This window comes from Phyllostomus discolor, chromosome 2, assembly GCF_004126475.2.
Source record: "Phyllostomus discolor isolate MPI-MPIP mPhyDis1 chromosome 2, mPhyDis1.pri.v3, whole genome shotgun sequence".
In the NCBI taxonomy this organism is placed as follows: Eukaryota; Metazoa; Chordata; class Mammalia; order Chiroptera; family Phyllostomidae; genus Phyllostomus; species Phyllostomus discolor.
This window is the reverse complement of record NC_040904.2, coordinates 149,814,235-149,838,187: the sequence shown is the minus strand read 5'-3', so window position 1 is coordinate 149,838,187 and position 23,953 is coordinate 149,814,235. Positions and strand designations below refer to the sequence as shown.

The 23,953-nt window shown below is 37.8% G+C and overlaps 1 protein-coding gene and 1 long non-coding RNA gene across 5 annotated transcripts in view; both read left to right on the top strand.

The window, feature by feature from the left end:
• The first annotated feature begins 382 nt into the window (after positions 1–382).
• CNOT2 (CCR4-NOT transcription complex subunit 2) overlaps positions 383–23,953 on the top strand; it is a 108,564-nt gene continuing 84,993 nt past the window's right edge. For 2 of the 4 annotated variants that reach the window (XM_036018684.1, XM_028533425.2), the window contains exon 1: positions 383–497. In XM_036018684.1, coding sequence (XP_035874577.1) covers positions 493–497 — 5 coding nt within the window. In that variant the 5' untranslated portion in view covers positions 383–492. The remainder of the gene's footprint in view (positions 498–23,953) is intronic. The other 2 variants (XM_028533426.2, XM_036018683.1) reach the window with 2 other exon arrangements.
• LOC118499022 lies at positions 18,217–22,524 on the top strand. Its single transcript, XR_004901521.1, has 3 exons — positions 18,217–18,300; positions 21,110–21,114; positions 22,514–22,524. It is a non-coding gene; the product is annotated as an uncharacterized LOC118499022 (long non-coding RNA).

The following is a 23,953-nucleotide window of genomic DNA, read 5'->3' as shown; positions in this document are numbered from 1 at the left end:
ACAGGGCGGGGTGTCCAACACGTACACAAACAGAAACAGAAACACGCTCAGCATCCTGGGGGAGGGCGGACCCATGCCACCTCACCATTCCCCGCCCCTGGACCCCGCGGCCCACCTCGCACCCAGGGCCCGCGCCCTCTGTGAAGCAACCCGCCCCAGGGGAACTGTAGCGGCCGCACAGGCCCAGCTCGCTATAACGGCAACGGAAAAGCTACGAGCCTCTGGGTGAGCTGGTGGGAGACACGGTGGAGGGTGAGGGAGGGACGAGGTGGAGTGAAACGCCTCTCCCCACTCACTCTCGAAGACGCGGAAAGGACTCTACCCGCCCCCAACCTTGTCCCGACCGCGATCGCCGCTCCCACCTTCCGCCGCCGCCTTGAGGAAAGCCGGAACGACGGGGGTCACGGCGGGGGTCAGAGGGTAAAGGTCTTGCTCCCAGCAGCCTCCGCGGTGGATACGTCGCCATCTTGGATCCGCGGGACAAGAAAATTCATGCGGTGAGTTTTTGGCAAATTTTCGGAAGTCTGGCAGCGGGGCGCGCGGCTGGGGCAGCGGATTCGGGGCCCCCGCAAGGCAGGGGAATGCCTTGGGGCCGGTCCGGTCGCACCTGGGGTCCGCGGGCAGCGTCCCGGCCCGCCGCTTCCCGTTGCTTTTGTCTCGGCTCCAATCGAGAGAGGGAGAGCGGAGCGGGCGGGGAGGGGGGGTGGCGGCGGTGGAGGGAGGGGGTGTGTTTGAGAGGGTGGTGGATAGGACGTAAGGCGTCGCGGCACTTGGGTAGCTGCAGCTGCAGCTCTGGATTCTAGGCCCGGTCCCTTCCGAGGGCGCTGGGGTTTTCCTCAGGCTGCGCTCCCACAGGCTCCCGCCAGCGCGTAGGAGCCTGCGCCGCGCTGTTTCCTGAGGAAGAAGAGAAGGCTGCAGCGGTAGTAGCCAAGGCGCCCCGGCCCGCTTTAGACGGCGCTGCCGCGGTCCCAGGCTGTTCACATTCTCTCAGTACACGCACATCACCTGCAACTTGTGTGTCTGTGCCCATGTAAAAGATGAGGGACATTAGACTGGCTAACGGGTCTTAGGAGCCTCCAGGCTCTGGCATACCGAAGGCTTTGGGTCATGAAGGAGTGCAACTGTGGTGCTTCTTTTGCCACGGGCGAAGCTTCCGTGATGTGGTAGACACTGAGGCCGGATAGTCCTGGGGTGGCGGAGGAACCCGAGACGCTTCTGTCTGTGAAGTTGCTGGCCCTGGGTTTCTACTTCCGCCGGAGCCTCTCCACCTTTTGCTGGCTTGAGTCTAAAAGTTTTACGGAAGAAATGAGTGGGGTTAAAAGTGGCCCTCCTAGTTCTTAGGTGAGGCTCTAGGAGAGACCTTGTGACTCTTGGTGACTGAGATCGTTTTGGAATGCGAGTTGTAGTCTTTTGTAAAAGCATTTCCAAGGTTTTAGAATTTGCAGTTATTCCAGGCCCAATGAGTACGGTAATTACCAGCATAAAAGTCTTACATACGGGTACCACAACTCTCGGAAGGAACCTAAACATCAACTTCCTTTGAATCCTTGGAGGTGCCTTCACTTTCCAACATCCAAAAGACCGACTGAACACCTTTTGTTTCATTTTCTTAAAACTCTTGGTCAGAGGATCCTATTTCATTCTTAATCCTCAGGACGGTTTCTAATAAGTATAAGAATATTAAGTATACACTGATAGCAACCCTTAAATTTTTGGCGAAATGGTAGAAGGTGTTGAGTTAAAATCTGTTCATGGTACTTGAATTTAGTTGAAAGGTGAACATATTTCCTGTCATGCTTAATAGGAATTTCTGGACCTCTGGAATAAGTGCCACTTTTGATTTGCTCTTTGGAACAACCGATTATTGGGAGTGGAGTGGGGTAGAAATTTGAACGTATTTATGTACTTACATAATCACGTTTATGTTGAGTTGTTAGGGAATACTTGCTTTTTTTTTGGACATTTGTTTCCCAAATGTCAGTGAACACAGGTCTTTTGCAATTATGGAGGAAGACTGTATTCTAGATTTAAAGGGTGGATTGGAATGGCTAAATGTCTACTACATTCAAATGGTTAGGTGTCTACATTTGCATTTCTTTTCATTGAAATACTTACAAATGGACCACTATCTTTAGGAAGCTTTTCATGTTGAACTCCCTAGTCCGTTGTTCTTTTGTAATATTAAATCAGTAGGAAAAATACAAGATTTCACTGTAAAAAGGCAAAACTCCTGCTTCACTTTTCTTGACTTTAATATCCTCATTTAATTTTAAAAAGTTCCTTTTCTATCATTCCCCCCCCCCCCACCTTCCCCGCCCCAGGGCTTGAATTACTGTGATTTCTGTGAATACTTTGCACATTAGGAAGGAACCAAAAAACTTTCACATTTTTTGCATCCTGAGTAATGCATCAATAAAAATGAATTAATGTAGGTATCATTTGTTGGCAGAAACCTTTTATTCTAAGTATATTGTGTGGAGATATCTGTAATCTAATCTGATACTCTTGGGGAATGAGAATTGCCTTTATGTTTAACCAAGCAACAAATACAACATTTAAAAATTTTTCAGTTTCTATTACACTTTCGTTTTAAAGTAAACTTACGTGGTGGAAAAATGAGGGCAACATGTATGAAGATGAGTGACTTATGTCCCTTTTATTTGCAAAGTACTTGATCTTGAAGATAAAATAAAACTCAGCTATTCCTCTCTAAGAGAACTATTTACCTATGTTTTTACTTAATAACTTTGGGTATTTAATTTACTTTTTGATTCTTGAGAGATACTTTACAGTTAGTTATAACCTGGATATTCTGTTTCTTCAAAAGTAAATAAGTACTTCAGATTTATGAGTAGATTTTTTAGAAATGCTTCTAACACGGTTTTATCTCTTCAATAAGTATTAATATTAAAAGTACTTGTATTTTGAAAGACCCTTACAGAATTTTTCAATCTGTAGAGAGTTAAAGTTTCATTTGCCCTTTTAGTGACAAATTGCTTCATAAGATTTTCTGTGTATGAAATAGTGAGTATACATTAATAAACTGGTAAATAAGTTAATTTTTTGTTAATTGTCTTAAAATTTTTAACTGTAGAAAGTTCATTCTGTTATGATTACATAAACGCAAACTTTCCATGTGCTTGCTTAAAATAGGCATTTGAGGACAACTTATGCAAACAGTGGTAGTCCTAGAGGATAACACCAAATAAAAATTTATTTGTTATGTAGAGATCTAGTAGATTTTGTAATACAGAGAAGCAAAAGAAACCAAGGTACTAGGTAGAGCAGTTTACAGGCAGAGTTAATCTGAGTTGCACTGTAATGTTTGAATAGAATTACATACAGTATTGATATCAAGGGATCTTGTGCTATGATAGGAGCCATTCTGGTTGATTATACAGGTGACTCTTCTTACTGAGGATGATTTCTACTGGTGATACTCCAGTGAACTGAATGCCGTTGTGACTTTTCCCAGATATTCTAAAAAGAGCTGTATACTAAAATTGCTGTCTGTTGTAGAAAGTCTGTCTTTGAAAAGAAATAGAATAAGCATTAGGATTTTAAGTTTTTTAAATTATTTTATTACTTTTACCTTGGTTCATTGAACCTTTCCTTGCTCAATTTATATAGTAGTTATATATTTTTTTGTTACTTTGGTTTTTTCATTTGGCTTCCTTTTTTAAACTCTTAAAACATGCTAATATGTTTTGTTCACTTACTTACTTACTTAATGCTGTTAAGATGACCTGAAAATAATTCCTAATATGTTTTCTAACAGCTTGTTCTTGGAAATACAGATGCAAATCTCCAGATATATCATTTGGGAGTATACTGCGTTTTGAACTAATAAAATGGTTTACAATGTTATTTTTTGTTGAGACTCTTAGCTTATATGATAGGGAAATGCAAAATGAATTATCCAGGGGGAAAAACCCAGAAAATTTCCATTTTCTGGATACACTTTAATACGTTGTATATGTTTAGACTCAGGATCCAAGTGTGTGTGTGTGTGTGTGTGTGTGTGTGTGAGAGAGAGAGAGAGAGAGAGAGAGACCTATTAGACATGTTTGCCACCTATCCTGAAAGTTTTTTTTTTTTTTTACTTTGTGTGTATGTGAAGTTGGTATATTTTTACTATCATTTCTCTGTTTGATTAACTTACTATTCTTCAAATTCTACTCTGGTATCATTTTTTTAATGAAAACTTATCTGGCTCTCAAAATCCTTTTGTCATACTGCTTTTATTGAATGTGTCCCACTGTACGGTAATTTACTGTTCAATGTCATTATCCACCATAATCTTCACTGGATTGTAAGCACCTAAGAGGTAGGGCTTTGTCCTGTTTATCTTGACATTACTAATATTTTTTATATTGTGTAGTTTTTAGTAGGTTATCAATAAATATGCAGTAAACTGAATGGTTGCCAGATTGTCATTTGACACTTAATGCTCTGTTTACCAATCCACAGATCAGAAATGGCAGATTGGAAAGGGGAATGAGAGAAGAGCATCCTGCATTCCTTTACTTTGAATCCTTACAGTTTTGCTTCTGAATTACCTAGGGAAAATAGATAATGAGCTTTCTAGAGAAAAGTGTGTAGAGTGAATGCAGGGCAAAGGGAAGGATGTTAGTAATAAAATGCTTCTGGCAGAGTATTTAGATCTGTTATCTTACTGTATTTTGTATGGCTAAGGTCACTAAGGTCATTGGTTGAAGGAGATATTTTGTATTTATAGTACGTGGATAAATATGGTTGCTTAACCATATTAATTTATATATGATATATATACTATTTTAACTTTCTAAGATCTGAAAAATTCCAATTCCTACAAACATTTGGCCTTTTAGGGTTTGAGTAAGACATTTTGCACCTGTTTTACCCTACCCCCTATTTTTTAAGATAAAGAAACAAAAACTGGGCAAATGACTCCCAGTCATTTGTATTTAATGGAGATACTAACATTTAACTTAGATTTTAGAAATCTTTTATGTTTTATTCGTCTATATAGTTTCCAGAGGTTTTTTTAATGACTAACAGCTACTAATATAGAGAGGGTATATTTTTTTAAAGAAAATTTAATCCAATACTCAGGACAGCATTCCTTTCTCTGTTTTTACTAAATTGATGCCTTTCCTTATGTGAAAGTAGATAAGAATGCACAGTTAGGAAATTTTTACTTTGCCGAGGAATGATAAATTAAGCGAGAGAATTATGTGTTCTGGCAATTTAGGTAACGATGAGTAGACTTGACTTGCTTTTTTTCAAACATATTGATGTACTATTTTTCTATTTATATGTATGGATGTTGAAACATAACTATTTTGGACCAGCATCTGGACAAAATGTAATAACTGATTATGTAATACAGTGTGTTTGGGAGAGGAACATTTGGTTTTGTGTCATCTGGCAGAAGTATGTATTAGTGTTACTTTTTACATTATAAATTATAATGCTTGTCCTACATACAGTTTTGTATTTAATTTTCAGTTTGTAAAGGCCTCCTATAGACTGGTTAAGTAATAATTTCTGTAAGTTTACTATGCCATTCAAAGTACCTGATTTCTTTTGGCTTAATTTTATTACTATTTAAAAAATTCTTAACAACTTCAATTATATATGGTTGCCATTTTGATGTTAACTTTTAAATATGGTTAATTTTTTTGAAGATTTTATTTGTTTTTAGACAGAGGGGAAGGTGGGGAGAAAGAGAGGGAAACATCAATGTGTGGTTGCCGTACTGGGGACCTGGCCGGCAACCCAGGCATGTGCCCTGACTGGGAATTAATTGGTGACCCTTTGGTTGGCAGGCCAGTGCTCAGTCCACTGAACCACACCTGCCAGGGCTAAGTAAGTTTAAATTTTTAACATTAACATAAAGATAAAACAATCAAGCTATCTTGATTACTATGAAAATTCCTAATTGGGGATTATAAAGGCCATTTAATCCTTAGACTGAATTCAGCATCTAAAACGTTGCTCACTTAATGCTACTCTATAGTAAAGATCCAGATTTATTATATTAAGTAGATGTAAGTACAAGGTTTATTTTTGTTTTTAATTGGTCATCTTGCAGATCCAGGATAATTAAAGTAATAGGAGTTTGAAAGAGGAATAGTAGGAAATTTTTGTTGAAAGCTTGATTTTTTTGCAAAATACATCAACTGCTCATATTTTAAAAAATTATAAACATTTATCAAGAAATACCAAAACTTTTAAGTAATAATACTGTTACAATGAGAAAGGGTACTATATCACACTGATGCCACATTTTGCAAATTTACTTATTGCACAGTTATTTTGTAAGATTACATGCTGAGCAGATGCCTTGAGGTTTGCCTTGATTTAGTGCACAGAATAGTGCTTTAGGAGTGTAGTTTTTATAGTTTAATGTGTGTGAGCACATCTAGCCTTCGATTAGAAAAAATATTTAGAGCTGTTACCTTTCTAATCTGTGCATGTTTATGTGAAATTATAGATATATTCATAAACATCAGGCAAGACTTTATTTGAGGTTGATAGCAAAACTGTTTAATGTGGCAGCAGAGGTAGCAGTATTCAAAGCATTTAAATTTAATATACAGTCATGGGCCGCTTAATGGTGTTTCTCTCAGTGACAGATTGCATGTGTAATGGTGGTCCCACAAGATTATAATGGAACTGAAAATTTTCTATCAGTTAGTGACATAGCACAAAAATCCTAAATTTGTAGCACAGTGGATTTTATCACATGGTGATGCTGGTAGTCATATAAAAGTATAGTATATACAATTACAGGGGAGAGTAAAAGTAGCTTTACAGTTCATATTGAAAATAACAGTAATTAAGTAATAATGCAGGAATTAACTTTTTATTCCTACAACTGTAAACCTGTGTTTGCTGACCCCTGTATGCACAGTGCATACTTGATGATAATAATAAATGACCTACTGCTTTGTGTATGTACTACATTATATGTTTTATCATTATTTCAGAGTGTACTCTTTCTCCTTGTAAAAAAAGTTTGCTGTAAAACAGTGTGTCATGTTATGCCAGTAGTAGCCTCATGTGCCTCATGTTTATTGCATCTCTTGATTCCATCATTTTCACTTGTGCTTCATTTAATCTTGTTCTGTTTTGTACAGTAATGTGCTATATAGGTTTGTAATCTAGGAGCGATAGTTACATACCACGTAGCCTAGGTTTATAGTAAGCTATACCATCCAGGTTTGTGTAAGTACACTCTACAATCCCACAAAAATAATAGACTAATTGTGCACTTCTCATAATATATCCTCGTTCTTAAGTGACACATGACTGTATAATGCACTTTTGTTTTCTGTATGTATCTGAATCACATTCTAAAATAAATTATGTGTAAAACAGTTGTAGTCAGGTGTTCAGGGAATTTGACCTGTCACTGCTCTTAGGGTGTTCTAGAGCATATAGTTTGAAAATCACTGGGCTTAATCTCTTAAGGTCACTTCCAACCTAAAATCTGTGTTTTTAAAAAGTCAAGAGTTGTCTTGGCAAGGTAGCTCAGTTGGTTAGGGTGTTGTCCTGATATGCCAAGGTTGAGGATTTAATCCCCATTCAGGGCTCAAAAAGAATCAAACAATGAATGCATAAATAAGTGGATCAACAAAAATCTATGTCTCTCTCTTCCACTTCCTCTCCCTCCAAAATCAATAAGTAAAATAATAAAAAGTCAAAAGAGTTTTTCTTTCTGTAAATACAAAATTCATAGAAATTTACTTGTTTTTGAGTAGCATTGGGATAAAAAGTGTATAAATTTAAATTTAAGTTCTCATGGTTGGAAGTTAGCATTCTAGACATTTTCAACTAAATCCTTTAACTTGAGAATAATTTGTTTATTCTCTTTTAGACATTGTGGTACTGCCGGGTATATATGATGGTGAATAAGACAAGTCTACTTCATGGAGCTAACATCTTAGAGGGGAGACATAAAATAAACAAGTAAACAGCTAAATAGACAAATTCAGATAGCAGTAATTGTGATGGAGAAAGTAAAGGGGATAAGAGCACAGCAATTGATTAGGGTCGAAAGGTAAGACTATTTTAAGTAGGCTAATGAGGGAAGACCTTTCTGGAGGTAGCATTTGAGCAGATTCCTAAAAAGGAGAAAGTTGTGTACAAAATCGGATGATTGTTTTCCAGGCAGAAAGAATAGAAGGCTCTGAGATGAGGTCAAGTTTTGCATGTTGGTGATAAGTTGTTTTATAAAGTTACTTACTGCTTTCTACCAAAATAGGAGTAAATTCTGAAGTGAAGAAAGGGAGATAAATGAGACATAATTCTTGTCTTTCACCTGCTGACAATATTTTGGTGGACCAAATAATTTGCAGTAAGTTTTATAAGAGGTATAGGGAGGAGGGAATGTTTTTTATTAAGAGGCCGTACAAATGTTTTCAGGATCAGGTAGAATTGGGATCTGTCTGTATTAGTGTAAAATTATAAAAGAGAACAAACTTAAAACTTTGTGTTTGCATAGACTCATCAAACTTTGAAGAGTTTTAGTTTGGCAAGGTTTTAGATAGTTTTTTTCTTAGAAATTAATTATTAGTGATTTTCATGTTCTGTCAGATTTCCTTGAACAAGTCAATAATTGTTACTATGTGCCATGCACTATTATAGGTGTGCTGAATAATTCTTCAAGTTTAGTTTTTAAGGTGCACGCTGTGGCTGTATATGCGAGAGTAGAACAGTCTTGTTTGAGGGAGTTAATGTGTTGATTTCAAGGTTTGAAAGGACCATTTGGAGTTCACTAGGTGGATGAGTGTATGGAAAAGCATTACAAATATACAGTGCCTCAGAGTATATACTGGACTTGGAGAATGGCAGAGTTAATTTGTTGTCATTCTTAATGGAGTTCTGAGACCTCATGAGAAATTGGTTGAAGGCACGAATTTGTCATCGTGTGAGAGACTGTCTTACATTATGAGAAATAAGCAAATTTTTTTTTTTAACAATGCAAGTGATAACCAGGTTTGTGCTTCATGGAAGATTTTAGATTCCACAGTTGACTTAAAATTACAAGATTGATGATGTAGTATATGGTATTTGTGAAATTTTTGAATAATTATTTTCTCTCCATTAGATTATTTTTTTATTCGTATTAGAATTTCTTATTTGTTAAGAACTATGAGTTTTTTCTTTTGGCCAAAATGGAGGCATCGGTAGATACACTTTGTCTTTTTGCACAACCAAAAGAAGGACAAAAATAAATTTAAAAACAGAAAACAACTGGAACTGCCAGAAAATCAAGCTGTATGGAAGTCTGCCAACCAAGGAGTTAAAGATGAAGCATTCGTCTAGACTGGTAGGATAGGCGGAGATGGGCAGCTGGGTTGGAGAGGATGCATGGCAAGGTGACAGCTGGAGGACTGGGTGGGTGAGGCAGCAGCTGACAGACTGGGCATTCCCACATTGCAGATAAACCAGGAGGAACAACTGGGGAATGAGGCAGACCGCAGAATCCAGGGTTCCAGTGAGGGGAAATAAAGCCTCAAAACTTCTAGCTATAAAAATCTGTGGGGGTTGTGACAGTGGGAGAAACTCCCAGCCTCACAGGCGAGTTTGTTGGAGAGACCAACAAGGTCCTAGAATGTACACAAACCCACCCACCTGGCAATCAGCACCAGAAAGGCCTAATTTGCTTGTAGAAAGTGGGGGGAGTGACTGAAGCCTGCTGAGAGTCGAACAAGCAGCATTGCTCCTTCTTTGACCCTCCCTCACATACAGCACCACAATGCAGTGACGTGGGTTGCCCTGCCATGGTGGATACTTAAGGCTCTGCCCCTTAGAATGCAACAGGGGCTCTGAGACCCAAAAAAAAAAAAAAAAAAAAATATGGCACAAACAAAAGAACAGATCAAAGCTCCAGAAATAGAACTGAATGTTGAAGAGATAACCAACCTATCAGATGCAGAGTTCAAAACACTAGTAATCAGGATGCTCACAGAATTGGTTGAGTGTGGTTGCAAAATAGAGGAAAAAGTAAAGGCTATGAAAAGTGAAATAAAATTATACAGGGAACCAATAGTGAAGGGAAGGAAACGGGGACTCAAATCAACAATTGGAGAAGGAAGAAATTAACATTCAACTAGAACAGAATGGAGAAACAAGAATTCAAAAAAGTGAGGAGAAGCTTAGGAACCTCCAGGACAACTGTAAACATTCAAACATCTGAATCATAGGGGTGCCAGAAGGAGAAGAGGGAGAAATTGAAAACTTACTTGAAAAAATAATGATTGAGAACTTCCCCAATCTGGTGAAGGATATAGACTTCCAGGAAGCCCAGGAAGCTCAGAGAGTCCCAAAGAAGTTGGATCCAAGGAAACACATCAGGGTACCCTATAATTACACTACCCAAGATTAAAGAGGAGAGAATCTTAAAAGCAGCCAGAGAAAAGGAGACAAGTTACCTACAGAGGAGTAGGTAAGACTGTCAGCTGATTTTTCAAAAGAAACCTTGCAGTCAAGAAGGGGCTAGAAAGTATTCCAAGCCAGGAAAGGCAAGGACCTACATCCAAGATTACTCTATTCAGCAAAGCTGTCATTTAGAATGGAAGGGCAGATTAAGTGCTTCTCAGATAAGGTCAAGTGAAAGGAGTTTATCATCACTGAGCCCTTATCATATGAAATGTTAAAGGGGCTTATCTAAGAAAAAGAAGATGATCAAAATTATGAGTAGTAAAATGACAACTCAAAAGTAACAACTGAACACAAAAACAAAAACTAAGCAAATAATTAGACGAGTAACAGAAATTGAGATCACATGGAGGGTTATCAGCAGGGAGGGGGGAAGATGGGGGAAAAGGTACAGGGAATAAGAAGCATCACTAGTATCTACGAAATAGACAGGGGGAGGTTAAGAATGCTATAGGAAATGGAGAAACCGAAGAACTTAATATATACTACTCATGGATATAAACTAAGGTTGGATGATGGTGGTTGGAGGCAGGGTGCAGTGCGGAGAGGGATAAAAGGGAGAATTGATGGCACAACTATAATATACACTTAACCAAATATTAAAATAAAGAATTATGTAACTTTTGAAACTCTAGATTCTGTTTTTCAGAGAACTTGTTATATGTATATAAACTGGTGCCCTTAGTTCAAAGTTTTACATTAATGGGTGAAATTTATTGTGTAAGTTATAGGGCAGGCAAAGTTTAAATGTTATTTGACATTATTTGCAGGCTTGAGATTTAACATTTTTTGGGTAAATTAAACTAATACCAAGAAAACCTAAATTAACAATTCATAGGAGCTGATAGGTATATATCACTAAAAGTGTTTATTTTACAAGTGTGTACTAGTGTTAAGTAGTGTACTAGTGTTAAGTAGTATCATGTTACAATACTAGTTAACACTAGTAATGCTTTTATTTTAGGTTGCTAGCATTATGTTTTAATTCTGACTTTGTGTTAATTCTGACTTGCAAGAAAAGGAAAGTCCAAATATATGTTTTTAAGTGAGAGGAACTGATTCCTTATGAATGCAGTTTGAGCAAATTACTACACTGATAGCATGCATTACATACCACTTTTTAATAGCAAAAGTTAGTGATTTTACAACGATGATTTGGAGTTTCCCGGGTTGTCTCATTGTCCATTTAGTTCCATTTTGACTGAACAAAATGAGGCTGATATATAACTATTTCCCATTAAAGAGAGTTATGTTGTGCTGAAATTTTTCATGAGGTTATTGAAATCTCTGGTACTAGCTATGGAATTGGTATTACCACTGTACTGTTTTTAATTAGCTGTGTGACTTATCCTCCCTAAACTTAAGTTTTCTCATTCAAAAAATGTGGATAAATAAAAATATCTCATAGAGTTGACTTAGGGAATAAAAGGCTCTTGTGGATTGCTGCGGAATTTTTTTCTTTTTTTGTTTTGAATGGGACTTGCTACTTAAAGATAAGCTTTTGAGGCAAATGAGAATTAGCCACAATTTATTTTATAGAGTGTATTATGTTTTTTTTTTTTAATTTTTCATATCAAATTTGTAAATGTAAACAAGAAAGATGCAGTTTTGTTCTTAAGAATCTAGACATGTTTTCTTACCAGGAATTTTGTTTAGATGACATTGTGTTAAGTATTTTGCCTAGTATTTTTTAAAATTGTTTTTATTTTTCAATTACAGTTGACATACATTATTGTATTAGTTTCAGGTATACACCACAGTGATTAGACGTTACATAACTTACTAAGTGATCATCCTGATAAATCATGCGCCCATCTGACACCATACATATTTATTAGAATATTATTGACTATATTCCCTATGCTGTGCTTTACATCCCCATGACTATTCTGTCATTGCCAACTTTATTTCTTCTTTTTTTTTTTAAAGATTTTATTTATTTTTAGAGAGGGAAGGGAAGGGGGGGGAGAGAGACATCAATGTCTGGTTGCTGGGGGCTGTGGCCTGCAACCCAGGTATGTGCCCTGACTGGGAATCAAACCTGTGATGCCTGGTTCGCAGCCTGCACTCATCCACTGAGCTACGCCAGCCAGGGCCCCAACTGTACTTCTTAATCCCTTCCAACTTTTCACTCGTGCAGCCTGCTCCCATCAGGTCACTATCAAAATGTTCTCTGTATCTATGAGTCTGTTTCTGTCTGCTTGTTTGTTTACCGAGTCTTACTGTTCTGTTTCTTTGTTTATTTTCTTTAAATTCAATTGTTGATAGATGTGTATTTATTGCCATTTTATTGTTCTTATGTTTTTCTTAAAGGAGACCCTTTAACATTTCATATAATGTTAGTTTAGTGGAGATGGAACTCCTTCAGCTTTTTCTTGTCTGGGAAGCTCTTTATATGTCCTTTTATTCTAAATGAGAGCTTTGATTCTAAAGGAGAGCTTTGCTGGGCAGTATAATCTTGGTTGTAGGTCCTTGTTTTTCATCACTTGGAATATTTCTTGCCAATCCCTTCTAGCCTGTAAAGTTACTGTCAGATATACACTGAAAGTCATAAGGGAGCTCCCTTGTAGGTAACTCTTGCTTTTCGCTTGCTGTTTTTGAGTTTTTGTCTTTAACCTTTTGCATTTTAATTACAATATGTCTTGGTGTGGGCTTCTTTGGGTTCATCTTGTTTGGAACTCTCTGCTTCCTAGAAGTAAATATGTATTTACTTCACCAAGTTAGGGAAGTTTTATGTTTTTATTTTTTCAAGTAGCTTTTCAATTTCTTGCTGTTTTCCTTCTGGCACTCCCATGATGAAAATGTAAGTGTACTTGAAGTTGTCCAGGAAGCTCTTTACACTATCCTCAATTCTTTTGTTTTTTTTGTTTTTTTTTGCTGTTCTGATTGGGTGTTTTTACTTCCTTATATTCCAAATCACTGATTTGATTCTCAGCTCTATCTCTTCTACTGTTGATTCCCTGCAAATTACTCATTTCAGTTAGGGTATGCTCTTTAGGTTTTCATTAAGTTCATTGAGCATCCTTATGACCAGTGTTTTGAGCTGTACATCTAGTAGATTGCTTGTCTCCATTTTATTTAGTTCTTTTTCTGGAGTTTTGTTCTGTTTTTTCATTTGGGATGTATTTCTGTGTCTCCTTATTTTGGCAGCCTCTCTGTGTTTGTTTCTGTGTATTAGGTAGAGCCGCTATGTGTCCCAGGCTTGGTAGAGTGGGCCTAATGTAGTAGCTGTTCTGAGGGTCTGTTGGCACTGCCTCCCCAATCAACCAATCTGGCTCCTCCCTCTCCATTTCCCACCATGGGCTGAGTACACATGCCCCTTGTAGTTGAGACTTGACATCTGTTGGCAATGTCAGTGGGAGGTGTTTACCTCCAGGACAATCAGCTGCAAGGACTGGCTTGAGACCACTGACCTCTGTGGAAGATCAGCTGTGCAGGGGGTACACCCCATGTAGCAGGGGTTACTTCAGCAGAGCTCTGGTGCCCATTGAGTATGTAGCTTGTAGTGGTGTTTTCAGCATTGTCTGAAGCAGTCCACTCAGTGTGCTGGCTCTGGGCCCTCCTGGGAGGTGCAGACTGAGGTCAGCTGCCGCCTGTGTTCTGCATGGGGCCACCAGACATGAGCTACATTGTGATCTGCTAATGGCTGCTGCTAGTGCTAGGCCTGTGGCCATTTAGCGAGAGATACAGGGAACACTGAGGCCAGATGCTGCTTGTTTGAGTGGTTTTAGGAAAATCTGAAGCATGAGCCAAGACAGGTCATTAATACGAAAAATCCCCTGGAAATAGCTTGCATGGGCCTGAAAGTTGGGTGAGGTGTGGTTTCAGGGAATCACCGGGACAGGGCAAAACAGTGTGAGCCAGGTTGATAGTCTCATATGTGATGCCCTGCCTGCTCGCTCTGTGGCAGAAGGGTTCAGAAAAGAAAAAATGGCTTTTGCCATCCTTTCTGTCTTGTAGTATACTGTACCTCCCAGCTCCTACCATGATGCCAGACAAGTCAGTTTCTCCACGTATGTTATTTTGGTGCCTTTTGAGTTACTGCCCAGCACTGGAGCTCAGAGGGAGTGAGTCTGAACAAATCCACATGTGGGCCCTTTAAGGGGAACTTCCTGGGACTCCAGAGGACATCTTTTTCCCTCATCTGTAATTCTTGTTTTTATAGTCAGAAGTTATGGGGACTTCCTGGCCCTGGAACCCTGGGCTGGGGAGCCTAGTGTGGGACTGGGATTCCTCCCTTCTCAGAGGTGACATTCCTCCCAGTTTTTATCTGCCACATATGAGTGTGGAACCAGCCTGTTCCTTGTCTTTTATTTCTTACTTGTGTGACTTCCATTCAGCCAAATTTCATGTTCTGAATGATGGTGGTTTTGTAGTTTAGTTTTAATTTTCATGTAGTTGTGGGAGGAGGCAGGTACCATGTGTTTATGCTTCCATCTTGCTCTTGAATCCAGTTGGTGACTTTTCACTTTGCAGAACTGAGCTACACTGGATCAGGGCTGTGTGTAGTATTTTTAGTACATAAATACATTTTAGCATTATTCTGTCTGAAGCACTTGGCATGGTGCATGACACATAAGAGGCATTTGATAATTCCTTCTTTAAATGGGATTAATCTAATGGGAAGAAGATTGGTTTAGGACTCCGATGTGTCAGCCAGTTACCACCTGAGTTATGTTGCATTATTGACAGCAAGTTTTTCATTTTGTTTTGTTTTTCTTTCCCTCCCTTCCTCCCCCCACCCTCTTTCTCTTTCTTTCTTTCTTTCAAGATTTTACTTACTTTCAGAGATAGAGAAGAAGAGGGAGAGAAATATCAATCTGTTGCCTCTTGCGTGCCCTCTACTGGGGACCTGACCCACAATCCAGACATGTGCCCTGCCCAGGAATCAAACCATTGACCTTTCAGTTTGCAGGGTGATGCCTTGCTATACAAGTCAGGGCTTTTGTTTGTGTGTTTTGTTTTTATGCCTTTTTCTCCATTTTTTTAAAACAGGGTGTCAACCTCATTTTCACTGGGGGCCGCATCAGCCTCACGGTTGCCTTCAAAGGGCCGAATATAATTTTAGGACTGTATAAATGTAACTACTCCTTAAGTAGGGCCAAAGAGCTCTACATTTAGCCCTTCGAAGGCAACCATGAGGCTGATACGGCCCGCAGTGAAAATGAGTTTGACACCCCTGCCTTAAAATGAATAAAATACCTTCTCTTAGTCTTTTTAGAGAATTAAATACAGTCATGTAAAACACCTGACAATAGTTTCTTGCCTAGCAGTCCTGGTTCCCGTTTCTTTTTCTTTATGCAGAGTAACTATTCCAGAATTGTGGAGGTAGTTCAGAGGAAATACTTAACATAGCATCTATCATTTAAGTTTCAAAAATTGAGAAAGACAGGTCACTTACTTACTTGTGAGTATATGCTCATCTTTAATGGAAAATACTATCTTACTTTGGAAAAATTACCACACTTGGATTCCTAAGATGGGTTTTAGTTTGACCTTCATGAACATATTACCTGTGTCCCTAGGCAAATCAACTTGTGTTGAAGAGCCTCAGCTTTTTAGTTATTTATACCTTCTAATGTTCCTGATGACAGTTGAGAAAATGAAAGTAAAAGTGTTTGGTTAAGTGTGCAGTATATGAGAATATTATGGTAATGAATCCTTATTATTAGTGGTTGTATTGTGTGATTCATTTATTCCTTTATTTTACCTTGTGGTACTGCTTTATTCATGTGGTTTGCCTTTTATTAAATTAGATATCTGGCTTATTTGACTTTGGGGAGGGGGAAGTGTGGAGAGGGAGAAAAAGATTCTATTACATTCATCATAATAGGCCCATTAATATTGGATATTTTTGCTTGCCGAAGTCCTGATACGTTCTGTGTAAATATGTAAGTATAACAGGAAGTTGGCCTGATCATTCAGTCATTAAGAATGAAAGATCATGAGTCTTCCAATATGTGTAACTGAATTTTTATGTTCTTTCTCTCATTGTTAGCCAAACATTTCTGTAAATATCACGCCTATTTTTCCTTACAAATGAAATTCATTTATACTTTATTATTAGAGTATTGAGAATGTCAGTGCAGTAGTGTAAAAAATTGTATGTTCTTCGTGTATATTATGTGAATAATTTTTACTTTTTTTTCCTCCCTTAAATCTGTAAGATCTCTTGGGTCCTGAGCCTTTTGAAACATTAAAGTAAATACCATATAAGGAAAGCAGTCTAGTACTAAGGAGCTGCAGTAGCAAAGGAAGGAAAGTGAATCACGGAGTAATGAATTTGAAAAGTGATCGTTGTACCATGAAGGGACCCTTGTAAAATCTAGTACTGATATTATGTGCTCGTGAGGTCTAATTGTTAATCTCTTATTGTTTTAAAAACTACTTTTGCATAAAATACTTTTTCTAAAAACTAAAACTCTAGAAACTGGAATCATGTCACCTTAAATACTCAGGTTGTTCCTCCATTTTTTCATATTAAGGCAAATGATTTATATAACAAAGACAACTCTCTCGTATCTAAACTTGTTTATAAAAGCCTACATTTATGATATAAAACTGGTCAAGATATACCCCTTTATAATTTTTGATGTTTTTAATAATGATTATCAGGCACAGCAGTGTCCTCAGGCACCAGATAGTGATTTATGTTCATTATGCTTACTATTTCTAGGAGGAAGGAAAAAGGTAATTTATTAACACATTTGAAAAAGTTTCAATACCAAAAGCTTTTTGCTGAATTTGCTGGAATTAACTAGGAGTAACTGGAGAATTCATTCTTCAGAATAATGTACACCTGAAATTGTGTAGTTATATGGATTTTATTTTTTATTGTATATGCCAGCCTTGGGCAAATAATGTACATGCTAAAGCCTTAAGACATGGCAAGATATATATTTTTGCTCTTACAGATTGACTGTCAGTTTCAACACTATTTCAGATATAGTTTATCTGTATTCATTTTTTTATTATATTTTTTATTGACTATGCTATTACAGTTATCCCAATTTTACTCTCTCTACCCAGCATCCCCATCCCTCAGGCAGTCCCCACATTATTGTTCATGTCCACAGGTCATAAGTCTTTGGCTACTTCACTTCTTGTACTCTACATCCCCATGGCTCTTCTGTAACTGCCTATTTGTATTTCTTAATCCCCTCACTTCTTTACCTATTACCCTATACACCCTTTGATCCCACAGTCATTACAATGCTCCGCCTATCCATGATTCTGTCTCTGTTCTTGTTTGTTTAGTTTGTTTTTCAGATTCAGTTGTTGATACATACATATTTTTTTGCCATTTATTGTTCATAGTTTTGATCTTTTTCTTAACTAAGTCCCTTTAACTATTCATATAATAACGGTATGGTGACGACAAAGTCCTTCAGTTTTTCCTTGTCTGGGAAACAGTTTATCTGCCCTTCATTTCTAATTGATAGCTTTGCTGGGTAGACCAGTTTTGGCTGTAGAGCCTTCCTTTTCATGACTTTGATTATTTCTTGCCAGTCACCTCTAGCCTGCAAAGTTTCTTTTGAGAAATCAGCTGACAGTCTTATGGAAACTCCTGTGTAGATAACTAACTGCTTTTCTCTTGCTGCTTTTAAGATTCTCTCTTTATCTTTAACCTTTGGCATTTTAATTATGATGTGTCCTGGAGTGGACCTCTTTGCATCCATTTGTTGGGGACTTTCTGTGCTTCATAGATTTGCACATCTGTTTTCTTCACCAAGTTAGGGAGGGTTCCCCCACATTATATTTTCAAATAGATTTTCAATTTCTTACTCTTTCTCTTCTTCTGGCACCCCTGTGATGCAAATGTTGGACTGCTTGAAGTAGTTTTAGAGGCTACTTGCACTATCCTCATTTGTTTTTTTATTCTTTTTCTTCTCATTGGTGGTTTTTTGCTTATTTATGTTTCAGATCATTGATAGGATTTTTGCTTCCATCCACTTAACTGTTGTTTCCCTTTAAATTGTCCTTATTTTAATTAGTGTATCTTTTGTTTTGGATTGGGTAACATTTATGCTATTGAGATCTTCACTTGGTTCCTTGGGCATCCCTATAACCAGTGTTTTGAACTCTGCATCTGTTAGATTGCTTATCTCCATTCCGTTTAGTTATTTTTCTGGAGTTTTGATTTGTTCTTTCATTTGTGCCAGGTTTCTTTGTCTTCTCCTTTCGGCAACCCCCCTGTGTTTGTTTCTCTGTATTTGGTGGAGCTGCTGTGATTTCTTGTCTTTGTAGTGTGGCCTAATATAGTAGGTTTCTGGTAGTGTCCAGTGGCATAGCTTCTCCTATCACCCAAGCTGGGTACTCAAGGTGCACCCTTCTTGTGGGCTGAGTACACTCTTGTAATGAAATCTTGATTATGTTGGCAGGTCATAGTGAGGCATTTACCCAGGCCAGTCAAGCTGCAAGGACTGGCTTTGACCACTGACCATCAACCTCTCCCCTCCATGGAGGATCAGCTGTGCAGTGGCAGGGTGGTGGCGCTTCAGTGTGATCTATAGTTTTCCACTGGTGCACAGGCTCTGGGGTTTCCTGGGTGATGCAGGCCAAGGTCAGCCCCGAGCTATGTTTTTCCTGGGGCTACCCTGCCTGAATCTGAGAGGGCTGCTACTTGTGCTGGGCTTGGAGATTCCCAGGGGAAGCAAGCTGAATCTAGGCTGGCTGCTGCAAGTGCTGATCCTGAGTCTCCTTAGCAAGAGGTACTGGGGCTGGGGGCTCACTGAGGCTGGTGGTTGCTTTTTGATGGGATTTAGGATGTTGTGAAGCTTGAACCAAGACCAGCCATTCATATAGAAAAGCAGCCTGGGTAGGACTGAAAGTTGGGTGGGAGTCTCTGGGAATCTCCAGGGCAGGGCAAACAGTTTAGCCAGGTTGATGGAGTCTCAGATATGGCACCAATCTGCTAGTCTGTGGCTCTCTGGGCGGGGCGGTGGGGGGAGGAGTCATGAAAGGTACAATGGCTTGCCTTTTTGGTTGGTAGGAGGCTGTCCCCTAACTCTTGCCTTGATGGCAGACACTTCACTTTCTCTCTCTATGCCACTGGTGCCTTTCAAGCTGCTGCTATCCTGGTGCTGGAGCTCAGAGGGAGTGAATCTGAGTTAGTCTGTGCAGGGGTTCTTTAAGAGGAACTGCTTGAGATTCCAGAAGTGTCTTTCACTGACTGAATCCCCACTAACTAGTATGGGAACTTTTTCTCTTGACACTGGGACCCTGGGCTGGTGTGGGTCTGGGACTCCTCACTCCTGAGATATCTCTCCTCAATTTTTTTTAAGAGCTTTTATTTATTTATTTATTTCTAGAGAGAGGGGAAAGGAGGGAGAAAGAGAAACATCAATGTGCGGTTGCCTCTCATGTGCCCCCAACCAGGGACCTAGCCTGCAACCCCAGCATGTGCCCTGACTGGGAATCATACTGGTGACTGCTTGGTTTGCAGGCTGGTGCTCAATCCACTGAGCCACACCAGCCAGGGTTCCCTCCTCAATTTTTATGCACTACATGTAATAGTAATGTGAGACCATCTCATTCCTCGTCTCTGCCCCTCCTACCTGTCTGTATGCATGTGGTTTCTTTAATTCTGTAGTTGTCAGATTTCCATTCAACTAGATATCTGATGGTTCTGAGTGATGGTCATTCTATATTTAGTTGTAACTTGGATGTGTTTGTGGGAGATGAGCTGTGTTTACCTATGCCTCCATCTTGACCGGGACTCTATTATATCTTTATTACTGATACGTCAGTTGGAACAGAAAAAGAAGTTCCTTTGATTTCTAACATTTTTTTTTATTCCTTGTTCCATCACTAGATCATAAGTAGAGATTAAGTCAATCTTGTTCACTAATGTGTGTTTAAACCCTCATATAAGATCTGACAAATTATTTGTTGCATGAAAGGTTATTGTCCAAAGCTTTTAATACTTCCCTGCTTATTTTTTATAATAAGGCTGTGTCAGCTGAACACACCAGGTAATGTGTGAATTGCCTTTTTTACTTAATTGTCAATGAATGACTCCAAATATGGTTATGTAATAAAAGCAGTCCTATATTTTGAAGTGGTAAACTTATAACTTTAAAAATTTGTATTACCTTGTTCTGAAGAGTGGATATTTTTTCATTGTTTTTTTTCTGTGTTTTCTATTTACACCTTTGTTAAAAGTAATATTAAGGATAAGAGTAGAATAATTGTTATTCCGTTTCTCATCCCCTTCCAAAGATTCCATTTCTTGAGGGGAAAAGTAAATATTTAATATTATAGCAATGTGAAGTGACGTTATAGAAGTACTATAAAAAATTGATTACAAAGTTCAAACTGCATAAACTAACAATGTAAAAGTTTAAGAGGATTTTTGCCTAATTAAATGTACTGTATCAAAACTAAATGTAGCTAAGATGTTATGTTAAATGCTAAAATTGGATTTATTTTTTTACTGTTTTCTTAATCTCATGCCATCTGGAGGGCTTCAATTTGATATTCATGGATGAATTTGAAAAGAAGAAGTTGTTACTTGGGGGGTAGGCAAAATAATGTTTACGTACTGTATTTGGTACTTTCTGTGTTATTTATCTATTCATTTGGGAAATATTTAACTTGTTTTATGTGCCAGGCACTGTTGTAAGAGAATGTAGAGTGTACAAAGTAAAAAAATAAAATATGGTAAGGAAGGTGGTAGTGAGGGTATAGAGAAAGACACCAAGGGAGTATGAAAAAATATACAGGGTCTGGCACAAATAATGCCCCCTTTTTATTATGAATTCTTTTATTACAAAATCATAAGCATGTAATCCTGTAATAACAATATCACACTTCAGCATACCATACGACATTTTAGGTGAAATGTTCAACTTAAAGCTATAAACTGTTCACCCATATTATTACCCTGCCAACCACACACTCAAGTAGGCCTTACTTCTGCCTATAAATATGTATATAGGATGCACATTTAAATTGGCTGGTCATGGAATTCCTCCCTTGAAGGTGATTGTGTGCAACTGTGGTGAGACAGCAATACTGTGCATATCCAGAAGAATGGGTTCCAGGAAGGGAAAACAACCAAGAGCAAATGTCATATGCTTTGATATCCTTTGATTGGAAAATTTCAAGGAAGTCTGTGTGGCTGGAGTAGTGTAGTGGGAAAGGAAGAGGATGGCAGGTGGATGGATACAGAAAAGGTAGGGTGCCAGAGGCAAGTCAGGAAAGGATTTTTGTAAGCTATCATATGGACTTGGGCTTTTGCTCTGAGTAGAATGTTACCATAAATACTCTGTACATGCATTTTTCACAACTGTTATACAGTTAGTCAAATTCTTTCAGTTTTACAGTTGAATAAATGTTCTATGGAATGACTTGTGCAGTTAACTTCTCCAAAGTCAAATAGCTAATGAGTAGCAGAACTAAGAGTTTTTTAGGTTTTGGCATTCATGTATTTTTTCCTCATTGCATTATCATTCTTGCTCTAGCATACTTGTGGAGACTTTTACTTTGCTTTTTTCTTTTTAAACAGAATCTGTAGTATGGAGCCAGGGTGAGTGTTCATGTACTTGTGGACTACTGAAAATAAAACTAAGAAAATAGTGTCCTTACCGCAAGATACATTCAGATTATATTATGTATCATATTTTCTTAAACATGCAAGTTTTGAACCATTGAGTTGATTTTATGGCTTGCTGTTGGAGACCATACTTTGTTCGTTTGAACCACCTGTGTGTGTTTGTTTTTTAAAATGCCCTGTTCAGTTTAGTGTCTGCTACTTAAGTACAATGTAAATGTATATTTGTTGAATACATTAATATTTTTATTTGGCGTTGGAGCTAAAGACAGTTAATGTGGTTTTTAGCAGATTAAATCAGTAGTGTGTGCTTGTGACCAGAAGATAGTTTTTAACTTACCTAAATAACTAAAAGTCATTAAAGTATATTTTGATCATAAACATTGATATGGTGTAAGTTACTCCTAATTATGCTCTTGTCAAATTAGACTTACCTTTGGAAAGAAAAAAAAATGTTGGGGGAACAGAAGTTTTTTTTGCTTGTGTATGGCACATAGAAAATTTAGAATTAAATACTAAATATTGGAGGGATTTTTTTTCCACTACAAAGTTTCACTGTTTGCCAGTATGTCACTTTTTTCTTAAATTTGACAGGTGTGGTAATTGATTTATTGTCTTACTGATAACTGGTTAAACTAAACATGTTGTAATTGCATATTCAGTCAGAAAAGTTATTAGGTGAAAACAGGAAAGAGGATGGCTCAGTCTGAAAATGTATAATGTAGAAGAAAAGGGAGTTAGTGGAACAAGTACAAATGGGAAATTAAATGGGGTTATAGGTTATAATGAAAGTGAATCAAATAGCACAGTAAATTATGCTTTTGAAGATATAAAAAATAACCTTAAAAACCAGTATTCAGCTTTTAGGCATTCAGGTGAATGCCTACGAGAAATCCTTTCATTTAGGCTTGTGGTTCTCAACGTTTGAGTCCCTTAGACCCCAGAAGGGTCATTGAAGATAGGGATGCATTTATTATTTCAGTACTTGAAAAAATTAAACCTAATGAAAATTGTAGACTTACTTTAAATGAGACTGAACAGGCTAATTAAGATTAGTGTTCTTGACTTTTCATGAAAAAAATCAATGTATTGTAGTAGTGGAGATCTGTACATTAGGTTCACTTGTTCTCCACAATAGTGGAGATCTGTACATGTAGTTATATGTGTTCAGTAAAGATAGAGCTGATATAACCATCTTATCCTTCTAATGATGTGTCAATTGTAATCTCGGAAAATTATTTCTGATTAGTTTTATCTAGTGTACCTCTTGCCATTTCTCACTGACATATGTACCATACTTTGTCTGGCCTAGCATTTGTCGCCATAAAAAATTATTTCTGTTAATTATTTGTTAACTAGATGAAATTTCATGAGAGCAGATACTTTGCCTTATTTTTACTTCCTATCTTGTATCCTCAGTACCTAGAACAGCACGTTACATTCCAACCAGCAATGTAAGAGGGATCCAGTTTTCCTACTTCCTCCTCAACACTTGCTACTGTCTGATTTTGTGAATAAAACCATTCTAGTGAGTTTGATCTCAGTGTGCTTTTAATTTGGGTGTTTCTTGTTATAAGTACCATTGGGGTTTTGATTTGCATTGCATTAATTGGTAACCAGATCAGTTAGGGCCTCCCTAATTGATGTCTTAATTGTATTGAGTTTTCCAGTCCTTCGACATGGTCTGTTCCATTTATATAGTTGATTTGACTCATCAGTGTTTTGTTTTCAACATACAGATTCTGCATATTTTGTTAGATTTATAAATATGTATCTCATTTATACTTAAATACCTCATTTTGGAGGAACTCTATTTGGAGCTATACCAGCTATCACTAGCATATAGAAGTAGGATTTCTTTTCAGACATTGATCTTGCTTGTTTGTGACTGCAGAAGTTATAGTCCTGGGAGCTTTTTTATAGATTGTTTTGCATATTTTACTTAGGCAATCCATGTCATTTATATGT